This window comes from Anolis sagrei, chromosome X (genome assembly GCF_037176765.1).
Source record: "Anolis sagrei isolate rAnoSag1 chromosome X, rAnoSag1.mat, whole genome shotgun sequence".
Lineage (NCBI taxonomy): Eukaryota > Metazoa > Chordata > Lepidosauria > Squamata > Dactyloidae > Anolis > Anolis sagrei.
Window position 1 is genome coordinate 74,429,106 of NC_090034.1, and position 22,168 is coordinate 74,451,273.

At 45.3% G+C, this 22,168-nt stretch overlaps 1 protein-coding gene across 1 annotated transcript in view; it reads right to left on the reverse strand.

Annotated features, from left to right (window-relative positions):
• EXTL1 (exostosin like glycosyltransferase 1) overlaps positions 1-22,168 on the reverse strand; it is a 167,934-nt gene that overhangs the window by 57,929 nt on the left and 87,837 nt on the right. The window contains exons 2-3 of the mRNA XM_060784459.2: positions 6,535-6,628; positions 1,749-1,856 (exon numbers count right to left, since the gene is read on the reverse strand). Of these exons, the coding sequence (XP_060640442.2) occupies positions 1,749-1,856; positions 6,535-6,628 (202 nt within the window). The remainder of the gene's footprint in view (positions 1-1,748; positions 1,857-6,534; positions 6,629-22,168) is intronic.

The following is a 22,168-nucleotide window of genomic DNA, read 5'->3' on the forward strand; positions in this document are numbered from 1 at the left end:
CCCTGGATTCAAACCTCCGCTCTGTCGGTCTTTAGTCCCACTGGCACAAGGGTTTAACCTTGGCACAAATCCTCAATATGTCCAAATGTGAACACTGGTGTAGTTTGGGGAAACAGACATTTGGGATATGAAGTTGCTGGGATTTATAGTTCACCTACAATCAAAGAACATTCTGAACTCTAGCAATGATAGAATTGGGCCAAACTTCTCACACAGAACCTCCACAACCAACATAAAATACTGTGTTTTTCTGATGGTCTTTGGTGACCTCTCTGACACCCCCCTTGCGACCCCCTCCCCAAGGGGTCCCAACCCCCATGTTAAGAAATGCTGATCTATACTGTAGAATGAATGCAGCTTGGCACCACTTTAACTGCCATGGCTCAATGCTGTAGAATCTTGGGATTTGCAGTTTGGTGAGGCACCAGCACTACTTGACAAGAGAAAGCTAAAAACCTTATAAAATGACACCTCCCAGGATTCCATAGAATTGAACCATAGGTGCTAAAGTGGTATCAAAATGCATTAATCCTACAGTCTAGACCAGTGTTTCTCAACCTGGGGGTCGGGACCCCTGGGGGGGTCGCGAGGTGGTGTCAGAGGGGTCACCAAAGACCATCAGAAAACACAGTATTATGGTTGGTCATGGAGGTTCTGTGTGGGAAGTTTGACCTAATTCTATCGTTGGTAGGCTTCAGAATGCTCTTTGATTGTAGGTGAACTATAAATCCCAGCAACTACAACTTCCAAATGTCAAGGTCTATTTTCCCCAAACTCCACCAGAGTCCACATTTGGACATATTGAGTGTTCGTGCCAAGTTTGTTCCAGATTGATCGTTGTTTGAGTCGACAGTGCACTCTGGATTTAGGTGAACTATAGCTCCCAAACTCAAGGTCAATGCCCACCAAGCTGTTCTAGCATTTACTGTTGGTCATGGGATTTCTGTGTGGCCAGGTCTGATAGAATTCCATTGTTGGTGTTCAGAAAGCTCTCTGATTGTAGGCGAACTATAAACCCCAAGAACTACAACTCCCAAATGATAACATTAATCTCCTCCATCCACACCAGTATTCAAATTTGGGCATATCAGGTATTTGTGCCAAATTTGATCCAGTGAATGAAAATCCATCCTGCATATCAGATATTTACATTACGATTCATAACAGGAGCAAAATGACAGTTATGGGGTAGCAACGAAAATAATGTTATGGTTGGGGGTCACCACAACATAAGGAACTGTATTAAGGGGTCGCGACATTAGGTAGGTTGAGAACCACTGGTCTAGACGCACTCTGAGAAGGCTCTCTCCTATGTCCTTGCCCTGTGATGGTGGCAGAAGTGATGCAAAGCTCACAGGTCTTCAAGCTCAGGGAGCCTGGTACTCTTTTAAATGAATGTTTTATATGATGTTTTTGATGCCCCGATACATTACAATTTTGAGTTTGTTTTGTGAAATGCTCCAAGATCTTTGGCCAGTCTGTGGTGCATAAATGGAGTAAATAAGTAAAATGTGTCAACAGATGAAGGGTTGTTTGTGCAACTTTTCTTTGCTGCTCATGGAGAGGCATCCACACAGAGGATCTGTTCATCCCAACACGGCACTGACCTCACGGTGATGCCCTGCAACACAGTCATCCTATCATTCCCAGTGTGAACAGCACAGAGGGCCAATTATGGCCTGGCGCCATCGTGTACCAATCCAGCTGGACTCCGGCTTGCATCCTGAACATAGAGCCGGCCTTGTTACCTGCAGAAGGAGCCTCTCGTCCCCGACGATGGCGGATTTGCTCCAATCGATCACTTCGGAAAAGGGCAGCTCCCAACCGTTGCTGAGCAAAACTGGGATGCAGGCAGCCTGGATCAACAAACGAGCGAAAGAGGAGGGTAAGACTTGAAGACACACAAAAACAACAACATCAGCAGGAAAGAAAGATGCATTAACAAATTGCAGTGTAACCCAATACCAGCTTTCTCCCTCTTCAGATATAAGCCAAGCCGTGTTTGGTTAGACTTACTCCATGGCCTTTAATCTGCATGGCCCACTTGTTTGAGCAATGAGGATTTTCAATTTATGCATATTTTGCAAAAAATGTCAGCGGAAAGTAGGCAGTGTGTACAAGTGGTTGGAATTTGAGACTAGGAGATCTAACCCTCATCTACACTGACCATTTAATGCACACAGAAGCTAGCTTCCAACTGAAGTGCCCAGTCAACAAACCCCACAAAAGCACACAAAAAGAAAGCCCTTAATGTGCATCAGTGCAAGTGTTATTTGCAGAATCACCATCCTGGTTCCAGGATTTCCAATGTAATCCATCTGTACAGCGAAACCACTTTCTTCAATGCTGGGCTCTTTTCTCAGGCCCTCCTCTCTCTCACCATCCTATCTTTCCTTTCTTCTCTCTTTCCTTCCTCCTTTCCTCCCTTACCTCCCTCTTTCACTCTCCTTCCTTCCTTCCCTTCCATCTTTTCATCCTTCCTTCTTTCCCTTTTGTCTTTCCTTCCTTCTCTCTTTCCTCCCCTCCCTTTTTCTCCCTCCCTCCATTCCCTTCCTTCCTGCCTTCCCTTTGTCTTTCCTTCTTTCCTCCCTTTCTCCTTCTCCTTGTTTTATTGTTCTGTTGTTTTTAAATTGCTTGTATTGTTATTGTTATTGCTTGTATTGTTGTATTTTGGGCTCGGCCTCATGTAAGAGTCCCTTGGGGAGATGGTAGCGGGGTATAAATAAAGTGTTGTTGTTCTTCTTCTTCTTCTTCTTCTTCTTCTTCTTCTTCTTATTATTATTATTATTATTATTATTATTATCCTTCCTTTCCAACCTCTTGTCCTTCTTTCCTTCTTTCTTCCCACTCTCCCTCTTTCTCCTTCCTTCCTTCCTTTTTGTCTTTCCTTCCTTCTCGCTTTCCTTTATCCTTCCCTTCCAACCTTCCTTACCTTTTGTCTTCCTTCCTTCTTTCCTCCCTCCTTCCTCCCTTCCTCTTTCTCCTTCCATCCTTCCCTTCCTTCCCTTTCATCCTTTTTCCTTCTCTCTATTCTTCCTCCTTCTCTTCCTTTCATCCTTCTTTCCCTTTTCTTTCCTTCCTTATGTCTTTCCTCTCTCTCCCTCCCTCTTTCTCCTTCCATCTTTTCCTTCCACCCTTTTGTCCTTCCTTCCCTCTTTCCTTTATCCTTCCCTTCCTTCCTTCCTTCCTTCCTTCCTTCCTTCCTTCCTTCCTTCCTTCCTTCCTTCCTTCCTTCCTCCCAAATTTGCATCATTGTCTGCTGAAAGCATCAAATAGAAAGAAAATATCTGCATGCCCAGCGATCATCCATTACCAAGTAAACTCTGATACCCCAATTAGGTTGTGTTCCTAACAGGTCATGATCCATACCCCTATGATCAGTGATCCTAAGAGGTCATGATCCATCATCCCCAATAGATGGGACCCTGGTTTCACATCCCTGATGAGTGATGCAACTCCTTGGATTTGAATCCAGTTATTTTCGGGACTATCTTTGCAGGGTCAACTCCATAAAATTTATGCAAAAGGGGACTTGCCTTTGCTTTCCTCTGGGGCTGAGACAGTGTAACTTGCCCCAGGTCACATAGGGAGGTTCCACAACCAAACACAGATTTGAACTCTGGTTTCCAATGTTCAAACTGTTACGCCACAATTACCCTCATTTTCTTAATGGATTGCAGTGACAGTAACAAGGATTTCCTGCTGGGTGTTCAGAGTAATGAGTGAAGAACTAGCTCTATTTAAGAAGTTACAATCCAAGCTCTGATTGATTGCTAACAATCAATTAGTTCCATAAAGGAATTCCCACTGCAGTTCCCCTGGCATACATTAGCACCTTATTATTTTCCATTCTGTTTCCCCACATCCTGGTCTGTTTTGAAGTTTTTGTTGTGTTGTTTATTCGTTTAGTCACTTCTGACTCTTCATGACCTCATGGACCAGTCCACGCCAGAGCTCCCTGTCGGCCGTCACCACCCCCAACTCCTTCAGAGTCAAGCCAGTCACTTCAAGGATACCATCCATCCATCTTGCCCTTGGTCGGCCCCTCTTGCTTTTTCCTTCCATTTTCCCCAGCATCATTCTCTTCTCCAAGCTTTCCTGTCTTCTCATGGTGTGGCCAAAGTACTACATCTTTGCCTCTAATATCCTTCCCTCCAATGAGCAGTTGGGTTTTATTTCCTGAAGTATGGTCTTGATAAAATCGTAAAGAGTAGAGACATCAGACTGGCAACAAAGATCCGCCTAGTCAAAGCCATGGTATTCCCTGTAGTAACCTACGGATGTGAGAGCTGGACCTTAGGGAAGGCTGAGCGAAGGAAGATCGATGCCTTTGAGCTGTGGTGTTGGAGGAAAGTTCTGAGAGTGCCTTGGACTGCGAGAAGATCCAACCAGTCCATCCTCCAGGAAATAAAGCCCGACTGCTCATTGGAGGGAAGGATACTAGAGACAAAGTTGAAGTACTTTGGCCACATCATGAGGAGACAGCAAAGCCTAGAGAAGACAATTATGCTGGGGAAAGTGGAAGGCAAAAGGAAGAGGGGCCGACCAAGGGCAAGATGGATGGATGGCATCCTTGAAGTGACTGGACTGACCTTGAAGGAGCTGGGGGTGGTGACGGCCGACAGGGAGCTCTGGCGTGGACTGGTCCATGAGGTCACGAAGAGTCGGAGACGACTGAACGAATGAACAACAACAACAATGGACTGGTTGGATCTTCTCGCGGTCCAAGGCACTCTCAGAACTTTCATCCAACACCACAGCTCAAAAGCATCTATCTTCCTTCGCTCAGCCTTCCCTATGGTCCAGCTCTCACATCCGTAGGTGACTACGGGGACAACCATTGCTTTAACTATGAAGATCTTCGTTGCCAATGTGATGTCTCTACTCTTCACTTATTTATTTGTCGTGTCAGGGAAACCGGTCAATTATATTACATTTCTAACAGAACAAAGCAAACAAACAGACAAAATACAAAATTTGTGAGTTTGGTAGTTGATTAAATGTCATTTGACCAGTATCTGGCCACTTGGAGTGCCTCTGGTGTTGCCGCAAGAAGGTCCTCCATTGTGCATGTGGCAGGGCTCAGGTTGCATTGCAGCAGGTGGTCAGTGGTTTGCTCTTCTCCACACTCGCATGTCGTGGATTCCACTTTGTGGCCCCATTTCTTGAGGTTGGCTCTGCATCTTGTGGTGCCAGAGCACAGTCTGTTCAGCGCCTTCCAAGTCGCCCAGTCCTCTGTGTGCCTAGTGGGGAGTCTCTCATTTGGTATCAGACATTGGTTGAGGTTCTGGATTTGAGCCTGCCACTTTTGGACTCTCGCTTGCTGAGGTGTTCCAGCGAGTGTCTCTGTAGATCTTAGAAAACTATTTCTACATTTAAGATGTAATACTCTTCACTATTTTCGGGACTATCTTTGCAGGGTCAACTCCATAAAATTTATCAAGATTGGACATTGTTCTCCTCCCAAGAAGTAAGCGTCTCCTGATTTCCTGGCTGCGGTCTGAGTCTGCAGTAATCTTTGCACCTAGAAATACAAAGTCTGTCACTGCCTCCACGTTTTCTCCCTCTATTTGCCAGTTATCAGTCTTGTTGCCATAATCTTGGTTTTTTTATGTTTAACTGCAACCCAGCTTTTGCACTTTCTTCTTTCACCTTGGTTGGAAGGCTCCTCAGTTCCTCCTTTACTGTTTGAAGTACAGAGGGGCAATTTTTGAAGGTGGAAATACTTGTAGGTTTTTTTTCCTGGAAGGTTTTAAATAGGTTGCATTTGTGTGAGCAAAAATGCACCAAAACAGGCAATTGTGCCTTGTAATAACATCAGGGGCTGAATATGGAGTGGCGAATCAAGACATTCATAGAATCATAGAACCATAGAGTTGGAAGAGACCTCGTAGGCCATCCAGACCAACCCCATTCTGCCTGTTGAGCCAGGCATCATCCTCCATTCTGTATCTTTGCATTTCATTTTGTCTGCCTAAATGGAGTATCTTGCATTTGTCACTGTTGAACTTCATTTTGTTAGTTTTGGCCCATAATCTCTCTAATCTGTTGAGATCATTTCTAATTCTGCTCCCGTCTTCTGGAGAATTGGATATCCCTCCCAATTTGGTCCCATCTGCAAACTTGATGATCATGCCTTCTAACCCTTCATCTGAGTCATTAATAAAGATCCTGAGCAGGACCAGGCCCGGGACTGATAGCACTCCACTCATCACTTCTTTACAGGATTGGTGAGAATCACACTTCGTTCGTTCACTTGTTTTGCCTAGCTCACATTGGACTAGTTTCCTTGCCAGAAGGTCATGATGGTCCTTGTCGAAGGCCTTCCTGGAATCCAGAGACGCTCCATCCACGGCATTCCCTGCATCTACCCAGCTTGTAATTCTCTCAAAAAATAGATCAGATTAATCTGGCTTGATTTGTTTTTGATCAATTCTGTGACCCTTGGGAGCCTGGGAGAAACACAGCCCTAGACCTCTGCTCTATACACCCACTCATTTTTGCCTAGGCTATAATAGAAATACCTTGTGTTACCTGTAATGCTTCTAGGAATCGGAAGGACCCCAGGCGCCTCCCTCGGGGAATGATGCAAAAGGTGGAGTTGTGCAAAAGTTCCTGATAATCAAACCTGAAAGGGAGAAGACAAATGTGTGGGTTTCGAAAGCAATTTTGGTAGCTGTGTGCACTCGCCCTCCCTCCTTTGACCTACGAACAACAATATCCGATTGCAGTGCTCATTCTGGAATTCATCTGGCGTTTTGGCATAGCTTTCAAATCTGGGACTAGAAAACCAGGAGCTTCTCAGAAGCCAGGAGGAGGTCAAGAAGCAAATGTGTATAATGGGGTCTTCAGCAAAAGCCATTCAATTGCTCCTTCTACCTTCAGAGGCATTTCTGGTGGGAACACTGGGCCGAGCCTACTTTGTAGCTGCTCCCAAGCTCTAGAACAGTATTTCTCAACCTGGGGGTCGGGACCCCTGGGGGGCCGCAAGGGGGTGTCAGAGGGGTCACCAAAGGCCATCAGGAAACACAGTATTGTCTGTTGGTCATGGGGGTTCTGTGTGGGAAGTTTAACCCAATCATATTATTGGTGAGGTTCAGAATGCTCTGATTGTAGGTGAGATATAAATCCCAGAAACAACAACTCCCAAATGTCAAGCTCTATTTTTCCCAAACTCGACCAGTATTCACATTTGGGCATACTGAGTATTCATGCCAAGTTTGGTCCAGATCCATCATTGTTTGAGTCCACAGTGCTCTCTGGATGTAGGTGAACTACAATTCCCAAACTCAAGTTCAATGCCCAACAAACCCTTCCAGTATTTTCTGTTGATCATGGGAGTTCTGTGTGCCAAGTCTGGTTCAATTCCATCATTGGTGGAGTTCGGAATGCTCTTTGATTGTAGGTGAACTATAAATCCCAGCAGCTATGACTCCCAAATGACAAAATCAATCCCCCCCCCCCCCCAACCCCATCAGTATTCAAATTTGGGCGTATTGGGTATTTGTGCCAAATTTGGTCCAGTGAACGAAAATACATCCTGCATATCTGATATTTACATTACAATTCATACCAATAGTAAAATTGAAGTTATGAAGTAGCAACAAAAATGATGTTATGGTTGGGGGTCACCACAACATGAGGAATTGTATTAAGGGGTCGCAGCATTAGGAAGGTTGAGAAACACTGCTCTAGAAGTCCAGCCCTAGTGATGCTAAACTGGTTCCTTCCTTGTTGCCCATCCATCAGCAAGTCAGAAGCCTTGGTTTCCAGTAGTGAACTTTGAACAAGAAGCCTACCACTTTCATCAGGATTGAAAATACAGGACTTCAGAAAAAGTGAAAATCTGAGAGAAGACCATTCAAAGAATTTCTTCCTAATGTTCAAGTGGGATCTCCTTTCCCATAATTGGAACCCATTGCTCCAATTCCTACTGTGCTATAGTACCTACAAATTACCAGGATTACCTGGGAAGGAATCCCACTGGAGCACTGCAGCACACCAAAATAGCTGGGAGTTACCCTGGACCATGCTCTGACTTACAAGAAGCACTGCTTGACTATCAAGCAAAAAGTGGGTGCTAAAAATAATATCATATGAAAACTGACTGGAACAACCTGGGGATCACAACCAGACACAGTGAAGACATCTGCCCTTGTGCTTTGCTACTCTGCTGCTGAATACGCATCCCCAGTGCGGAATACATCTCACCATGTTAAAACAGTGAATGTGGCTCTTAATGAGACATGCCCCATTATCACAGGATGTCTATGCCCCACACCACTGGAAAAATTACACTGTTCCACCGGTATTGCACCACCTGACATCCGCCATAAAGTAGCAGTCAATAATGAAATGACCAAGGCAGTGATATCTCCGGCCCATCCCCTGTTTGGATATCAGCCAGCACGCCAATGCCTTAAATCAAGAAATAGTTTTCTAAGATCCACAATGATACTCACAGGAACACCTCAGCAAGTGAGAGTCCAAAAGTGGCAGACAAAAACCCGGAACCTCAATCCATGGCTGATACTGAATGAGACTCCCTCCCAGGCACACAGAAGACTGAGCAACCTGGAAGGTGCTGAACAGACTGCGCTCTGACACTATGAGATGCAGAGCCAACTGTAAGAAATGGGTCCACGACATGCAAGTGTGGAGAAGAGCAAACCATAGACCACTTACTACAATACAGCCACCTCTCTACCAAAGTCAACATCGACACCGAAATACAACACCACCTGAGCTCTGCGAGCGCAGCATTTTTCCGAATGAAGCAGAGAGTGTTTGAGGACCGGGACATCTGTAGGGATACCAAGGTGCTTGTTTATAAAGCTATTGTCCTCCCAACTCTGCTATATGACTGCGAGACGTGGACTGTCTACAGACGTCACATGCAACTCCTGGAATGATTCCATCAGCGCTGCCTCCGAAAAATCCTGCAAATCTCTTGGGAAGACAGGCGGACAAACGTCAGCGTGCTGGAAGAAGCAAAGACCACCAGCATTGAAGCGATGGTCCTCCGCCATCCACTCCGCTGGACCGGCCACGTTGTCCAGATGCCCAACCACCGTCTCCCAAAGCAGTTGCTCTACTCCGAACTCAAGAACGGAAAATGGAATGTTGGTGGGCAGGAAAAGAGATTTAAAGGGATTGTGGCGCAGCTGGCTGAGTGTCAGCTGCATTAAGATCACTCTGACCAAAAGGTCATGAGTTCGAAGCCAGCCCGGGCTGGAGTGGGTGTCCAGCCATTGTGTAGCCCATTGTCGACCTTTGCAACCTGAAAGACAGTTGCATCTGTCAAGTAGGAAAATAAGGTACCACCTTGTGTGGGAGGCTAAATTTAACTAATTTATGAGGCCATAAAGAAAAAAGACTCCGGGGAATGTGGAATGCGGAAGAACTTCATCGGTGTCGTTGATGGACGATGGAAAGCAGCAGCTCCCCCGACGGCCAGAAAAAAGTTAAATAGCCTTGGTGTATTTGTGTGTTAAACGTGGTTTGTCAAACTGGCATTGAATGTTTGCCATATATGTGTTGACTGTAATCCGCCCTGAGTCCCCTGCGGGGTGAGAAGGGCGGAATATAAGAACTATAAATAAATAATAATAAATAAAGATGGGCTCAAAGCCAACATTAAAAACTCTGGCATAGACACTGAGAACTGGGAAGCTCTGGCCCTTGAGCACTCCAACTGGAGGTCAGCTGTGACCAGCAGTGCTGCAGAATTTGAAGAGGCACAAATGCAGGGTGAAAGAGAGAAACGTGCCAAGAGGAAGGTGCATCAAACCAACCCCAACCGGGACCGCCTTCCACCTGGAAACCAATGCCCTCACTGCAGAAGAAGATGCAGATCAAGAATAGGGCTCCACAGCCACGTATAGACTTACAAGAATTCTGATCCTGGAAGACTATCCTACTCGGCCAACAAGGGATCAGCTAAGTAAGTAAGTAAGTAAGTAAGTAACTACAATGCATCCCGAGCCCTTCCACATGCACAATGAAGGACCTTCTTACAGCAACACAGAGGCACTCCAAGTGGCCAGCTCCTGGTCAAAGGACATTTAATATAATGCCAGGTTTTCAAAATACATTACAGTTGTACCCTCGGTTCGCTCCTGAGACAATAAATAAATACCTACAAATGCCTAGAGAACTACAATTCCAGTGATAAACTACACTGGTTATCAAAGTGACAAAGTTTGCCCAGGCCTGGTGTAGATGCACCCCAAGTGCTTAAATACATAGCCTGCTTTTAGGGATTTACTCCTGCAAAAGGGGCTTCGAAGCAATAAATACACCGATCACAACCACAAAAGATGCAAAAACAGCATGATCAAAGCTGAGAAATCAGCCTCATTGTTTTCCATGTAGGCAATTTGGGACTTGACCATACCAGCTTGCAGTCTCATGGCAATTATCATGTATGTAACATTCACACGAGTTACTCATAAGAAATAAGCACTTTCTCCTGCTCTCTAAGGCTCCAACTCAGGAGTACAAAGGGATGACTCACGTCTTTGCTGCAATCCTATGGCAGGAGAAATGTGTCACCAGGGACGGGGGAGACAGGAGGAGGGCAGAAGGAAGGATAGATCAGTGACAGATGTTGGCTCCAAATACATGACAAATCTACCTTAGGTTTCAGTGTCGACTTTACTGGTGCTGTGCAAAGCACTCAAACTGTTTTGGAAATGGGCTCAACACTTCAAATGGCACTCTTAAATGTCAGTTTTGTGTTTTTAATTCAGTTTGCAGCAATTGAAGCAAGGTGAGGACACAGAGGGGAGGTGGGGATTGAAACCTAGACATTTCGTGGGATGGGATAGCACCAATTGGACGGTCTAACTGTAATTGGGAGAGTTAGAGCAGTGCTTCCCAGCCTTTCTAATACTAACATGATAGGAAGTGGCTAATTTTACGGTGTAGATGGAGCCCCCGGTTGTGCATTGGGTTAAACCCTTGTGCCGGCAGGACTGAAGACCGACAGGTCGCAGGTTTGAATCCGGAGAGAGCGCAGATGAGCTCCCCCTATCAGCTCCAGCTCCTCATGTGGGAACATGAAAGAAGCCTCCCACAAGGATGATAAAACATCAAAACATCCAGGCGTCCCTTGGGCAATGTCCTTGCAGACGGCCAATTCTCTCACACCAGAAGCAACTTGCAGTTTCTCAAGTCGCTCCTGACACGACAAAAAATAAATAAATCCAGAGTGGTGGGCTGCTCTGTACTAGATTAGAGGGGAAAATACAGAAGGAGTACTCATATTGCACAACTGCAGCACTTTGATAGCACTGGGATTTGTAGTTTCCCGAGAACCCATAGAACAGTGTTTCTCAATCTTCCTAATGCCGCAACCCCTTATTACAGTTCCTCATGTTGTGGTGACCCCCAAACATAAAATTATTTTTGTTGCTACTTCATGTAATTTTGCTCCTGTTATGAATCATAATGTAAATATCTGATATACAGGATGTATATACTGGACCAAATTTGGCACAAATACCTGACATGCCCAAATTTGAATACTGGTGGGGTGGGGGGTATTGATTTTGGAATTTGGGAGTTGTAATTGCTGGGATTTATAGTTAAACTGCAATCAAAGAGTATGACAGAATTCACATATAAAGAGCACCGTAACATTATTTTCATTGCTACTTCATAACTGTAATTTTGCTACTGTTATGAATCGTAATGTAAATATCCGATATACAGGATATATTTTCATTCACTGGACCAAATTTGGCACAAATACCCGATACACCCAAATTTGGGGTCGGGGAGGTTGATTTTGTCATTTGGGAGTTGTAGTTGCTGGGATTTATAGTTCACCTACAATCAATGAGCATTCGGAACTTTACCAACGATGGAATTGCACCAAACTTGGCATATAGAACTCCCATGACTAACAGGAAATACTGGAAGGGTTTGGTGGGCATTAACCTTGAGTTTTGGAGTTGTAGTTCACCTACATCCAGAGAGCACTGTGGACTCAAACAATGATAGATCTAGACCAAACTTGGCATAAATAGTCAATGTGCCCAAATGTGAACACTGATGGAATTTGAGGGAAATGGACCTTGACATTTGCTCAGAACCGCTCTGAGTCCCCTCGGGGAGATATAGCGGTATATAAATAAAGTATTATTATTATTATTATTATTATTATTATTATTTGGGAATTGTAGTTGCTGGGATTGATAGTTAACCTACAATCAAAAAGTATTCAGAACCCCACCAACGATAGAATTGGGCCTTCCCACACAGAACCCCCATAAACAACAAAAATACTGTGTTTTCTGTTGGCCTTTCTGACTCCTCTGACACCCCCTTGCGATCCCCTCAGGGGTCCTGACCCCCAGGTTGAGAAATGCTGAGTTATAGGGTACGTGCAGCCAAAAGTGTGGCCAAGGTGGCTAAAGTTCTCAGTGAGGAAGAGCGCACAAGCAAGGAAAGGCTAAAGCATGGCAGCTGGATGGGTGGTAACCTCAAAGTTGAAGCTACCTGAGAAGGCAAGTAAGTAGTAGTCTAATATTCAGACAATCACAGTGAATATCCAGTGATTTACAGTGCTCTTTGGACCCTTCTCCAAAAAATCAGATGCCCTGACAAATTTGTGAACATCCTTTGGCTCCATGATGGCAACAGTTTTGGACAGCAATGGCTCCCAAAGTGACCATTTAAGGTGGAATCAGGTGTCAAACAGGGATGTGTTATTGCCCCAACCTTATTCTCCATCTTCATCACTATGATACTGCACTTTGTTGATGGGAAACTTCCCACCAGCATGGAAATCTTCTATTGGATAAATTGCAAGCTATTTAAACGCAGAAGATCGAAAGCCAGAATCAAGGTCACAACAACATTTCTTTTAGAACTCCAATATGCTGATGATGATGTAGTCTGTGCTCATTCAAAAGAAGACCTACAAGCCACTCTAAACACCTTTGCAGAAGCATATGAAGAGCTCTCACTGAACCTCGAGAAAACCAAAGTGCTCTTCCAGCGGTCACCAGCCAATCCCTCTGCAATGCCAAAAATACAGCTTATTGGTGTAATATTAGAAAATGTTGACCATTTACGCTACCTTGGCAGCCACCTCTCCACAAAAGTCAACACTGACACTGAAATACAACACCACCTGAGCTCTGCGAGTGCAGCATTCTTCCAAATGAAGCAGAGAGTGTTTGAGGACTGGGACATCTGTAGGGAGACTAACATGCTATTTTATAAAGCTATTGTCATATCCCCATATATGAACCCACACGTTGCGGAACCCCCAGTGGCGCAGTGGGTTAAATCCCTGTGCCGGCAGGACTGAAGACCGACAGGTCGCAGGTTCAAATCCGGGGAGAGGCAGATGAGCTCCCTCTATCAGCTCCAGCTCCTCATGCGGGGACTTGAGAGAAGCCTCCCACAAGGATGATAAAAACATCAAATCATCCAGGCGTCCCCTGGGCAACGTCCTTGCAAACGGCCAATTCTCTCACAGCAGAAGCGACTTGCAGTTTCTCAAGTTGCTCCTGACACGACAAAAAAACCCAAAAAACACACACGTTCCCTTCGATCATCTGGAGAGGCCCTGCTCATGATCCCACCTGCGCGCGTTTGGTGGGGACGAGGGACAGGGCCTTCTCTGTGGTGGCCCCCCGACTCTGGAACTCTCTCCCCAAGGACATCAGACAAGCCCCAACATTGGCAATCTTTAGGAAGAGCCTGAAGACCTGGCTGTTCCAGTGTGCCTTTCCAGATTAGGAAACTCCTGGCATCATGTCCCAATTGCACTTTGTTAGAGACTAGAATTGTCTGCACATTGCACCTACCTCCAAAAAACCTCTACATACCTCCTGTCAAGTTCAGCACTTTAAAATTTTGTCCATTAATTTGGCCAGGCCTTTTAGATTTTAAATGCATCATGTGTCATTGTTTTTAGTATTTTATTGTCTTTTCTTGATGTTTTATTATTTGCTCATGAGTTTTTACTGTTATATTTGTATGTTGTTGTTTGTTGCGGCCTTGGCCTTTGTAAGCTGCATTGAGTCCTTCGGGAGATTTTGCGGGGTATAAATAAAGTTAATAATAATAATAATAATAATAATAATTGTCAGAATGGCCTTCCATCTGGAAATCGATGTTCTCACTGTGAAATAACATGCAGATCAAGAATAGGTCTCTACAGTCACCTACAGACCCACCGCCAAGACCCTACAATGGAGAGGCAATCATACTCAGACATGAGCGATCGCCGATGATGATGATGAATATCCAGACATATATTCCCCATCTAGACCTGCAATTTTTTAAAAAATCCAGTTGATCCTTTGGCACAAAATACCACAAACCACGAGAAGAACATGACAGTTTGAATTCTTATGAACCTGCATTAACTACAAACAGAAAACTAAAAAGAGCTCCAACTGAGGAGGTTATCACCATGTCCAACTGCCCTTTAGCCTTTGTGTGTTCTTCCTCATGGATAACCTTTGCCATCTTGGTCACACTTGTCCGGCTTTTCAACTCTTAAAATGATGGGGGTCTGTGCCAACCTCACTAGTGAAGACCCCCAAACTGCTACAAGGCTTAAGCTCCATGCTTTTTCTTTGGCGACACAGCCACATCAGGTCAGGTCTGAGGTTGGGAGCATTACGTACATCCTTCCTGGAGGTGCTCAAGGCCCGGTGGAACAAAGAGCACACTCAGGTCCTAGTGTATTGCCAACAGAGAAAGCTGTGTGTGCTGAAAGTGACACAGCTCAAAAGGTTGGGGGGGGGGGGGGCTGAAAAGAGACAGACCTTTTCCACACCGTTCTGTGAACTACACAGAGCTTCCTGCCCCACACACATACACACATCCCCATCAGCAACAAGGATGGGGGCCGGGGACCACAGAAAGCGCCTTTGTGTCCTGAAGGATTTCCTACAGGATGGGCACCTAACGCTTCATGGAATCACTGCCATATTATTGGAGACATAGCGGTATTTTTGGCTCCGTAACAAGAGCCTAAGATGGCTTAGAGGCGCTCCTGCTCCTAGCGGGTTTGTAATCGATATACAGTAGAGTCTCACTTATCCAACCTTCGCTCATCCAACGTTCTGTATTATCCAATGCAGTCTGCCTCCCTCCCAGATCCACAGCTGTTTCAATACATTGCAATGTTTTGGTGCTAAATTCGTAAATACAGTAATTACTACATAACATTACCATGTATTGAACTGCTTTCTATGCCAATTTGTTGTAAAACATGAGGTTTTGGTGCTTAATTTGTAAAATCATAACGTAATTTGACGTTTAATCGGCTTTTCCTTAATCCCGCCTTATTATCCGACATTTTCGCTTATCCAACGTTCTGCCAGCCCGTTTATGTTGGATAAGCAAGATATATAAAATTATTTATTTACTTACTTCATTTAATAATTATTATTATTATAATTATAACCTGTCAGCAGCCTATGATACTGTGAACCACCGCCTCCTCCTGAGAAAAATGTATAATATCACAAAGGACTACCACCTCACCCACCTCATAGGAAACCTGCTACAAAACAGGAGCTTTTTGGTTGAGTTCCAGGGCCAGATAAGTAGATGGCGGAAACAGAAGAACGGCCTGCCTCAGGGGAGAGTTTCATCTATGCTGATGATCGTGCCATTACTGCTCAAGCAGGGAGCTTTGAGACGGTTTATTTATCGTGTCATCAGCAACCATTGTATTACAATTCTAACAGAGCAAAACAAACACAGAGATTAAAAAGAAAAAGAAAAAGAAAAAGAAAAAAAACCACACAGATTTTGTAAATTTGGTATTTGGTTAAATGTCCTTTGACCAGTATCTGGCCACTTGGAGTGCCTCTGGGGTTGCTGCAAGAAGGTCCTCCATCGTGCATGTGGCAGGGCTCAGGGTGCATTGCAGCAGGTGGTCAGTGGTTTGTTCTTCTCCGCACTCGCATGCCGAGGATTCCACCCTGTAGCCCCATTTCTTAAGATTGGCTCTGCATCTCGTGGTGCCAGAGCGCAGTCTGTTCAGCGCCTTCCAAGTCGCCCAGTCTTCTGAGTGCCCAGGGGGGAGTCTCTCATCTGGTATCACCCATGAATTGAGGTGCTGGGTTTGGGCCTGCCACTTTTGGACTCTCGCTTGCTGGGGTGTTCCAGCGAGTGTCTCTGTAGTTCTAAGAAAACTATGTCTTGATTTAAGTCGTTGACGTGCTGGCTGATACCCAAACAGGGGATGAGCTGGAGATGTCTCTGCCTTGGTCCTTTCACTATTGGCTGCTACTTCCCGGCGGATGTCAGGTGGTGCAATACCGGCTAAGCAGTGTAATTTCTCCAGTGGTGTGGGTCGCAGACACCACGTGATAATGCGGCATGTCTCATTAAGAGCCACATCCACTGTTTTAGTGTGATGAGATGTGTTCCACGCTGGGCATGCATACTCAGCAGCAGAGTAGCATAGCGCAAGGGCAGATGTCTTCACTGTGTCTGGTTGTGATCCCCAGGTTGTGCCAGTCAGCTTTCGTATGATGTTGTTTCTAGCGCCCACTTTTTGTTTGATGTTCAGGCAGTGCTTCTTGTAGGTCACAGCACGGTCCAAAGTGACTCCCAGGTATTTGGGTGCGCTGCAATGCTCCAGTGGGATTCCTTCCCAGGTAATCCTCAGAGCTCGGGATGCGTGTCTGTTCTTAAGGTGAAAGGCGCATGTCTGTGTTTTAGCTGGATTAGGGATCAGATGGTTTTCCCTGTAATAGGCAGTAAGAGCACCTAGAGCTTCGGAGAGCTTCTGTTCTACCATCTCAAAGCTCCCTGCTTGAGCAGTAATGGCACGATCGTCAGCATAGATGAAACTCTCTGTCCCTTCTGGCAGTGGCTGGTCATTTGTGTAGATGTTGAACATGGATGGAGCAAGCACGCTCCCCTGAGGCAGGCCGTTCTTCTGTTTCCGCCATCTGCTTCTCTGGCCCTGGAACTCAACAAAAAAGCTCCTGTTTTGTAGCAGGTTTCCTATGAGGCAGGTGAGGTGGTAGTCCTTTGTGATATTATACATTTTTCTCAGGAGGAGGCGGTGGTTCACAGTATCATAGGCTGCTGACAAGTCTATGAAGACAGCTCCTGTGATCTGCTGCCTTTCAAAGCCATCTTCTATGTGCTGGGTCAGGTTCAGCACTTGCGATGTGCAGCTTTTGCCTTTTCTGAAGCCAGCTTGCTGTGGGATCAGACAGGGGTCTATATTTTCCATAATTCTATGCAAAATAAGTCTCTCCAGAACTTTGTAGAGGTGGCACAACAGGGAGATTGGTCTGTAGCTTTTTGGGTCATTACGGTCTTTGCCTGGCTTCAAGATGGCGATGACTCTTGCTTTCCTCCAGATTTTGGGGATCTGACAGGATGCAGTGCAGTTGTTCATCAGCTCCAGCAGCCAGCGCCTTGCTTTTGGACCAAAGTTCTTGATTTGTTCCATCCGTAGATCATCCAAGCCAGCTGCTTTGCCATTCTTACATTTGTTGAGAGCCATGTCCAATTCAGTAGATGTAAAGGGTTCATGGAGGTTGTTGTTCTCAATCTCTGGTTGTCTGGCTATTGGTTTCTTTCCTACTTTGGTGGCAAGGTTGGGTTTCCCATTCTTCAATAGTTGGTGTGCTATCTGATCTGCCTTTATGTTGGCATGGGTATTAGTTTGTGAGGGATCGTTGCTCAGCCGTCTCAGCAGCCTCCACGCCTTCTGGCTGCTCCTGCCCATGTCGACCTCTGTGATCAACTTGATCCACTGTTCTTTCTTGGCTTCAGAGATGGAGGACACAATGCTCTGCGCTGCCTGAAGAGTCTGCTCACTGAATGGGTCTTCGTTGTGGAGCCTGTAATAGTTTTCCAACAAGGCAGCTGTTTCAGGAGTAATGCCCTGGAGGTAGTGGGTTCTGCAGCCTCTCGGTATGGAGGCCCGTGAGCAGGTTTTCACTATTTCAATAAAATGTTCGTATTCCTCAGGGACTGGCGCGACCGATGTGATCATGTCGTCTAACATGTCTGAGAATTTAGTCCAATCTGCCTTTCTGAAGTTGTATCTTCGTTTAAATAGAACTTCCTGAGGCCTTATTGTTGGGAACAGTTGGCATATTATTGGTCGGTGCTGTGTGTTTGGGATTGGTGGTCCCACTGATTTGGTGCATTGCTGTACGATGCTGTCGCTCACAAATAAGAGGTCTGGGTTATAACCTCGGTGCCATCTCCCGCTGTTGTAGGATGGTGGGAGCTTGCTATCATGGATGAGTGATAGTTTGTGCAGTTCAGACCAGGACAGGACAGCCTCTCCATTTCTGTCCTCTTGGGCATAGCCCCATACATGGCTATGGCTGTTGAAGTCACCAATTACTACCGCCCTTTGGTGCCTGTCAAAGTTCTCGGGGGAGGAGAAGCAGAACTCTTCATTTGGGGGCTTGTACACAGAGGTGATGGTGATGTTATTAAGCTCTACTGTTAGAACCTCGATATTGTTTTCTTCAGTGTTGTGGGCACTGCTGACTTGGAGGCCTGGTTTGACAAAGACAGCACTTCCATACTGCGCATGTGGTCTTTCCGCTACTAGGATCATTCCTGGAACTTTGGGTCGTTTCTGTCGTTCATCCCTGTGTGTTTCTTGGACACACCGCACGTCACATTTCTTATCTCGGCACAGTTCATAGAGCAGTTGTTCTTTGGCAGCTGACATGCCTTCGATGTTGATTGCGATTATTTGAGACGGTAGAACAGAAGCTTTCCAAAGCTCTAGGTGCTCTTATTGCCTATTACAGGGAAAACCAGCTGATCCCCAACCCATCTAAAACACAGACATGTGCCTTTCATCTCAAGAACAGAGAAGCATCCCAAGCTCTGAGGATTACCTGGGAAGAATCCCACCGGAGCATTGCAGCGCACCCAAATACCTGGGAGTCACTCTGGACCGTGTTCTTACCTACAAGAAGCACTGCCTGAACATCAAGCAAAAAGTAGGTGCTAGAAACAATATCATACGAAAGCTGACTGGCACAACCTGGGGATCACAACCAGATACAGTGAACACATCTGCCCTTGCGTTATGCTACTCTGCTGTTGAGTATGCATGTCCAGTGTGGAACACATCTCACCACACTAAAACAGTGGATGTGGCTCTTAATGAGACATGCCGCATTATCATGGGGTGTCTGCGCCCTACACCACTGGAGAAATTACACTGCTTAGCCGGTATTGCACCACCTGACATCCACCGGGAAGTATGCAGCCAATAGTGAAAGGACCAAGGCAGAGACATCTCCAGCTCATCCCCTGTTTGGGTATCAGCCAGCACGTCAACGACTTAAATCTAGAAATAGTTTTCTAAGATCTACAGAGAGACTCGCTGGAACACCTCAGCAAGTGAGAGTCCAAAAGTGGCAACTCAAACCCAGAACCTCAACCAATGGCTGGTACCAAATGAGAGACTCTCCCCTGGGCACACAGAGGACTGGGCGACTTGGAAGGCGCTGAACAGACTGCGCTCTGGCACCACAAGGTGCAGAGCCAACCTTCAGAAATGGGGCCACAAAGTGGAATCCTCGACATGCGAATGTGGAGAAGAGTAAACCACTGACCACCTGCTGCAATGCAACCTGAGCCCTGCCACATGCACAATGGAGGACCTTCTTGCACCAGAAACACCAGAAGCACTCCAAGTGGCCAGATACTGCTCAAAGGACATTTAATCAACTACCAAACTCACAAATTTTGTATTTTGTCTGTTTGTTTGCTTTGTTCTGTTAGAAATGTAATATAATTGACTGGTTGCTCTGACACGACAAATAAATAAATAAATAAATAAATAAATAAATAATTATAATAATAAAACTATATTTATACCCCGCCACCATTTCCCCAAGGGGACTTGGGGCGGCTTACATGAGGCCAAGCCCAACAACACATCAGTAAAAACAAAACAGCAAGCAATAAAACAGTACAATTAATATAACTCACATATAAACAATAACACGCAGAATTTAAAACCTTATGGCCGGGCCAGATGTAATAAATTAAAAAATGTAAAATAAACACTGGGCGTGAACAGAGGTAGGGTGTATCTAAGCAGGAGGGTTTTAAAAGATAATGTAGGGAGACCAACCCAACGGGTAGTAAAGTGCTTCTGAGGACAATTGCAGAGAATTAATCAGGGCAGGGCATTGTTTCCTTATTTAGGGAAGGCACACTGGAACAGCCACGTTTTTAGGCTCCTCCTAAAGACTGCCAATGTGGGGGCTTGTCTGACATTTTATATACCACTTTTGTCACCCCTGAATATAGAATATTATAGAGTAAAATAATGCGAATATAATAGTAATAGAGAAAAATAATAAATGTAACAACAATAACAACAACAACAGAGTAAAATAATAAATAACTTTGACTTGAGTATAAGCCATGGGGGGGCTTTTTCAGCTTGAAAAAAAGGGCTTAAAACTCGACTTATACTCGAGTATATACGGCATATAATTTCAGGTTATAGATTTTGTAATATTATTATTTATTTACTTACTTTATTTATATACCGCTTTTCTCAGCCCTCAGGCGACTCAAAGCGGTGAACAACATCGATACAAAACATCACGAGACAAGTATAGGGCAATTAAAAACAATTGTAACATAAATCATTAAACATCCGTATAACAATCATTAGCACCTCAACAGTAAAATCAGAATCCAGTCTCATCATCCATTATTCCGTATTCCTATGTTCAAATACACTGTTTAATCAAATGCTTGTTCGAACAGCCAGGTCTTCAGTTTCCTCCGAAACGCCAGCAGGGAGGGGGCCGATCTGATATCTGCAGGCAGGGCGTTCCACAGCCGAGGGGCCACCACTGAGAAGGCCCTGTCTCTTATCCCCGCCAAGCGCGCCTGTGATTTTTTGTCGTGTCAGGACAACCAGTCAAATTATATTACATTTCTAAGAGAACAAAGCAAACAAACAGACAAAATACAAAATTTGTGAGTTTGGTAGTTGATTAAATGTCCTTTGACCAGTAGCTGGCCACTTGGAGTGCTTCTGGTGTTGCTGCAAGAAGGTCCTCCATTGTGCATGTGGCAGGGCTCAGGTTGCATTGCAGCAGGTGGTCAGTGGTTTGCTCCTCTCCACACTCACATGTCGAGGATTCCACTTTGTAGCCCCATTTCTGAAGGTTGGTTCTGCATCTCATGGTGCCAGAGAGCAGTCTGTTCAGCACCTTCCAAGCCGCCCAGTCCTCTGTGTGCTCAGGGGGGAGTCTCTCATTTGGTATCAGTCATTGGTTGAGGTTCTGGGTTTGAGCCTGCCACTTTTGGACTCTCGCTTGCTGAGGTGTTCCAGCAAGTGTCTCTGTAGATCTTAGAAAACTATTTCTAGATTTAAGTCGTTGACGTGCTGGCTGATACCCAAACAGGGGATGAGCTGGAGATGTCTCTGCCTTGGTCCTTTCACTATTGGCTGCTACTTCCGGCGGGATAGAGAGCAGGGCCTCCCCGGATGATCTTAGTGTCCTAGCCGGTTCATAGGAGGAGATGCGTTTGGAGAGGTAAGTAGGGCCAGAACCATTTAGGGCTTTATAGATTAATGACAGCACTTTGAATTGTGCCCGGTAGCAAACTGGCAGCCAGTGGAGCTGGCGCAACAGAGGAGTTGTGTGCTCCCTGAGCGCCACTCCTGATAACAACCTGGCTGCCTCCCGTGGGACCATTTGAAGCTTCCACACAGTCTTCAAAGGCAACCCCACGTAGAGAGCGTTGCAGTAGTCTATACGGGATGTAACCAGAGCGTGGACTACTGTGGCCAAGTCAGACTTCCCAAGGTACAGGCGCAGCTGGCGCACAAGTTTACAAGGAATCTCCCTCTTTCAATGATACTATCATTTACACTGTTGGTTTTAAGGCAGACAATCTCCCACGGAGGCTAAAATCTGTGGATGCTCAAGTCTCTTCATATACAAAACGGTGTAGGAAAATGCTGTCCGTTATATTGGCAACATCATGGATGACATCTGTAGATGCAAAATCCATGGATACGGAGAGCATCACGCAAGCTAAAGCCAACCCAAATCCAAAAAAAATAAATTGTCCAAGCTCTTATAAATCCGAGCTGCTATAATGCACATAGATTTCCCCATAACAGAATACAAATGGGTGAGTGTGTCTCCCAAAGTCT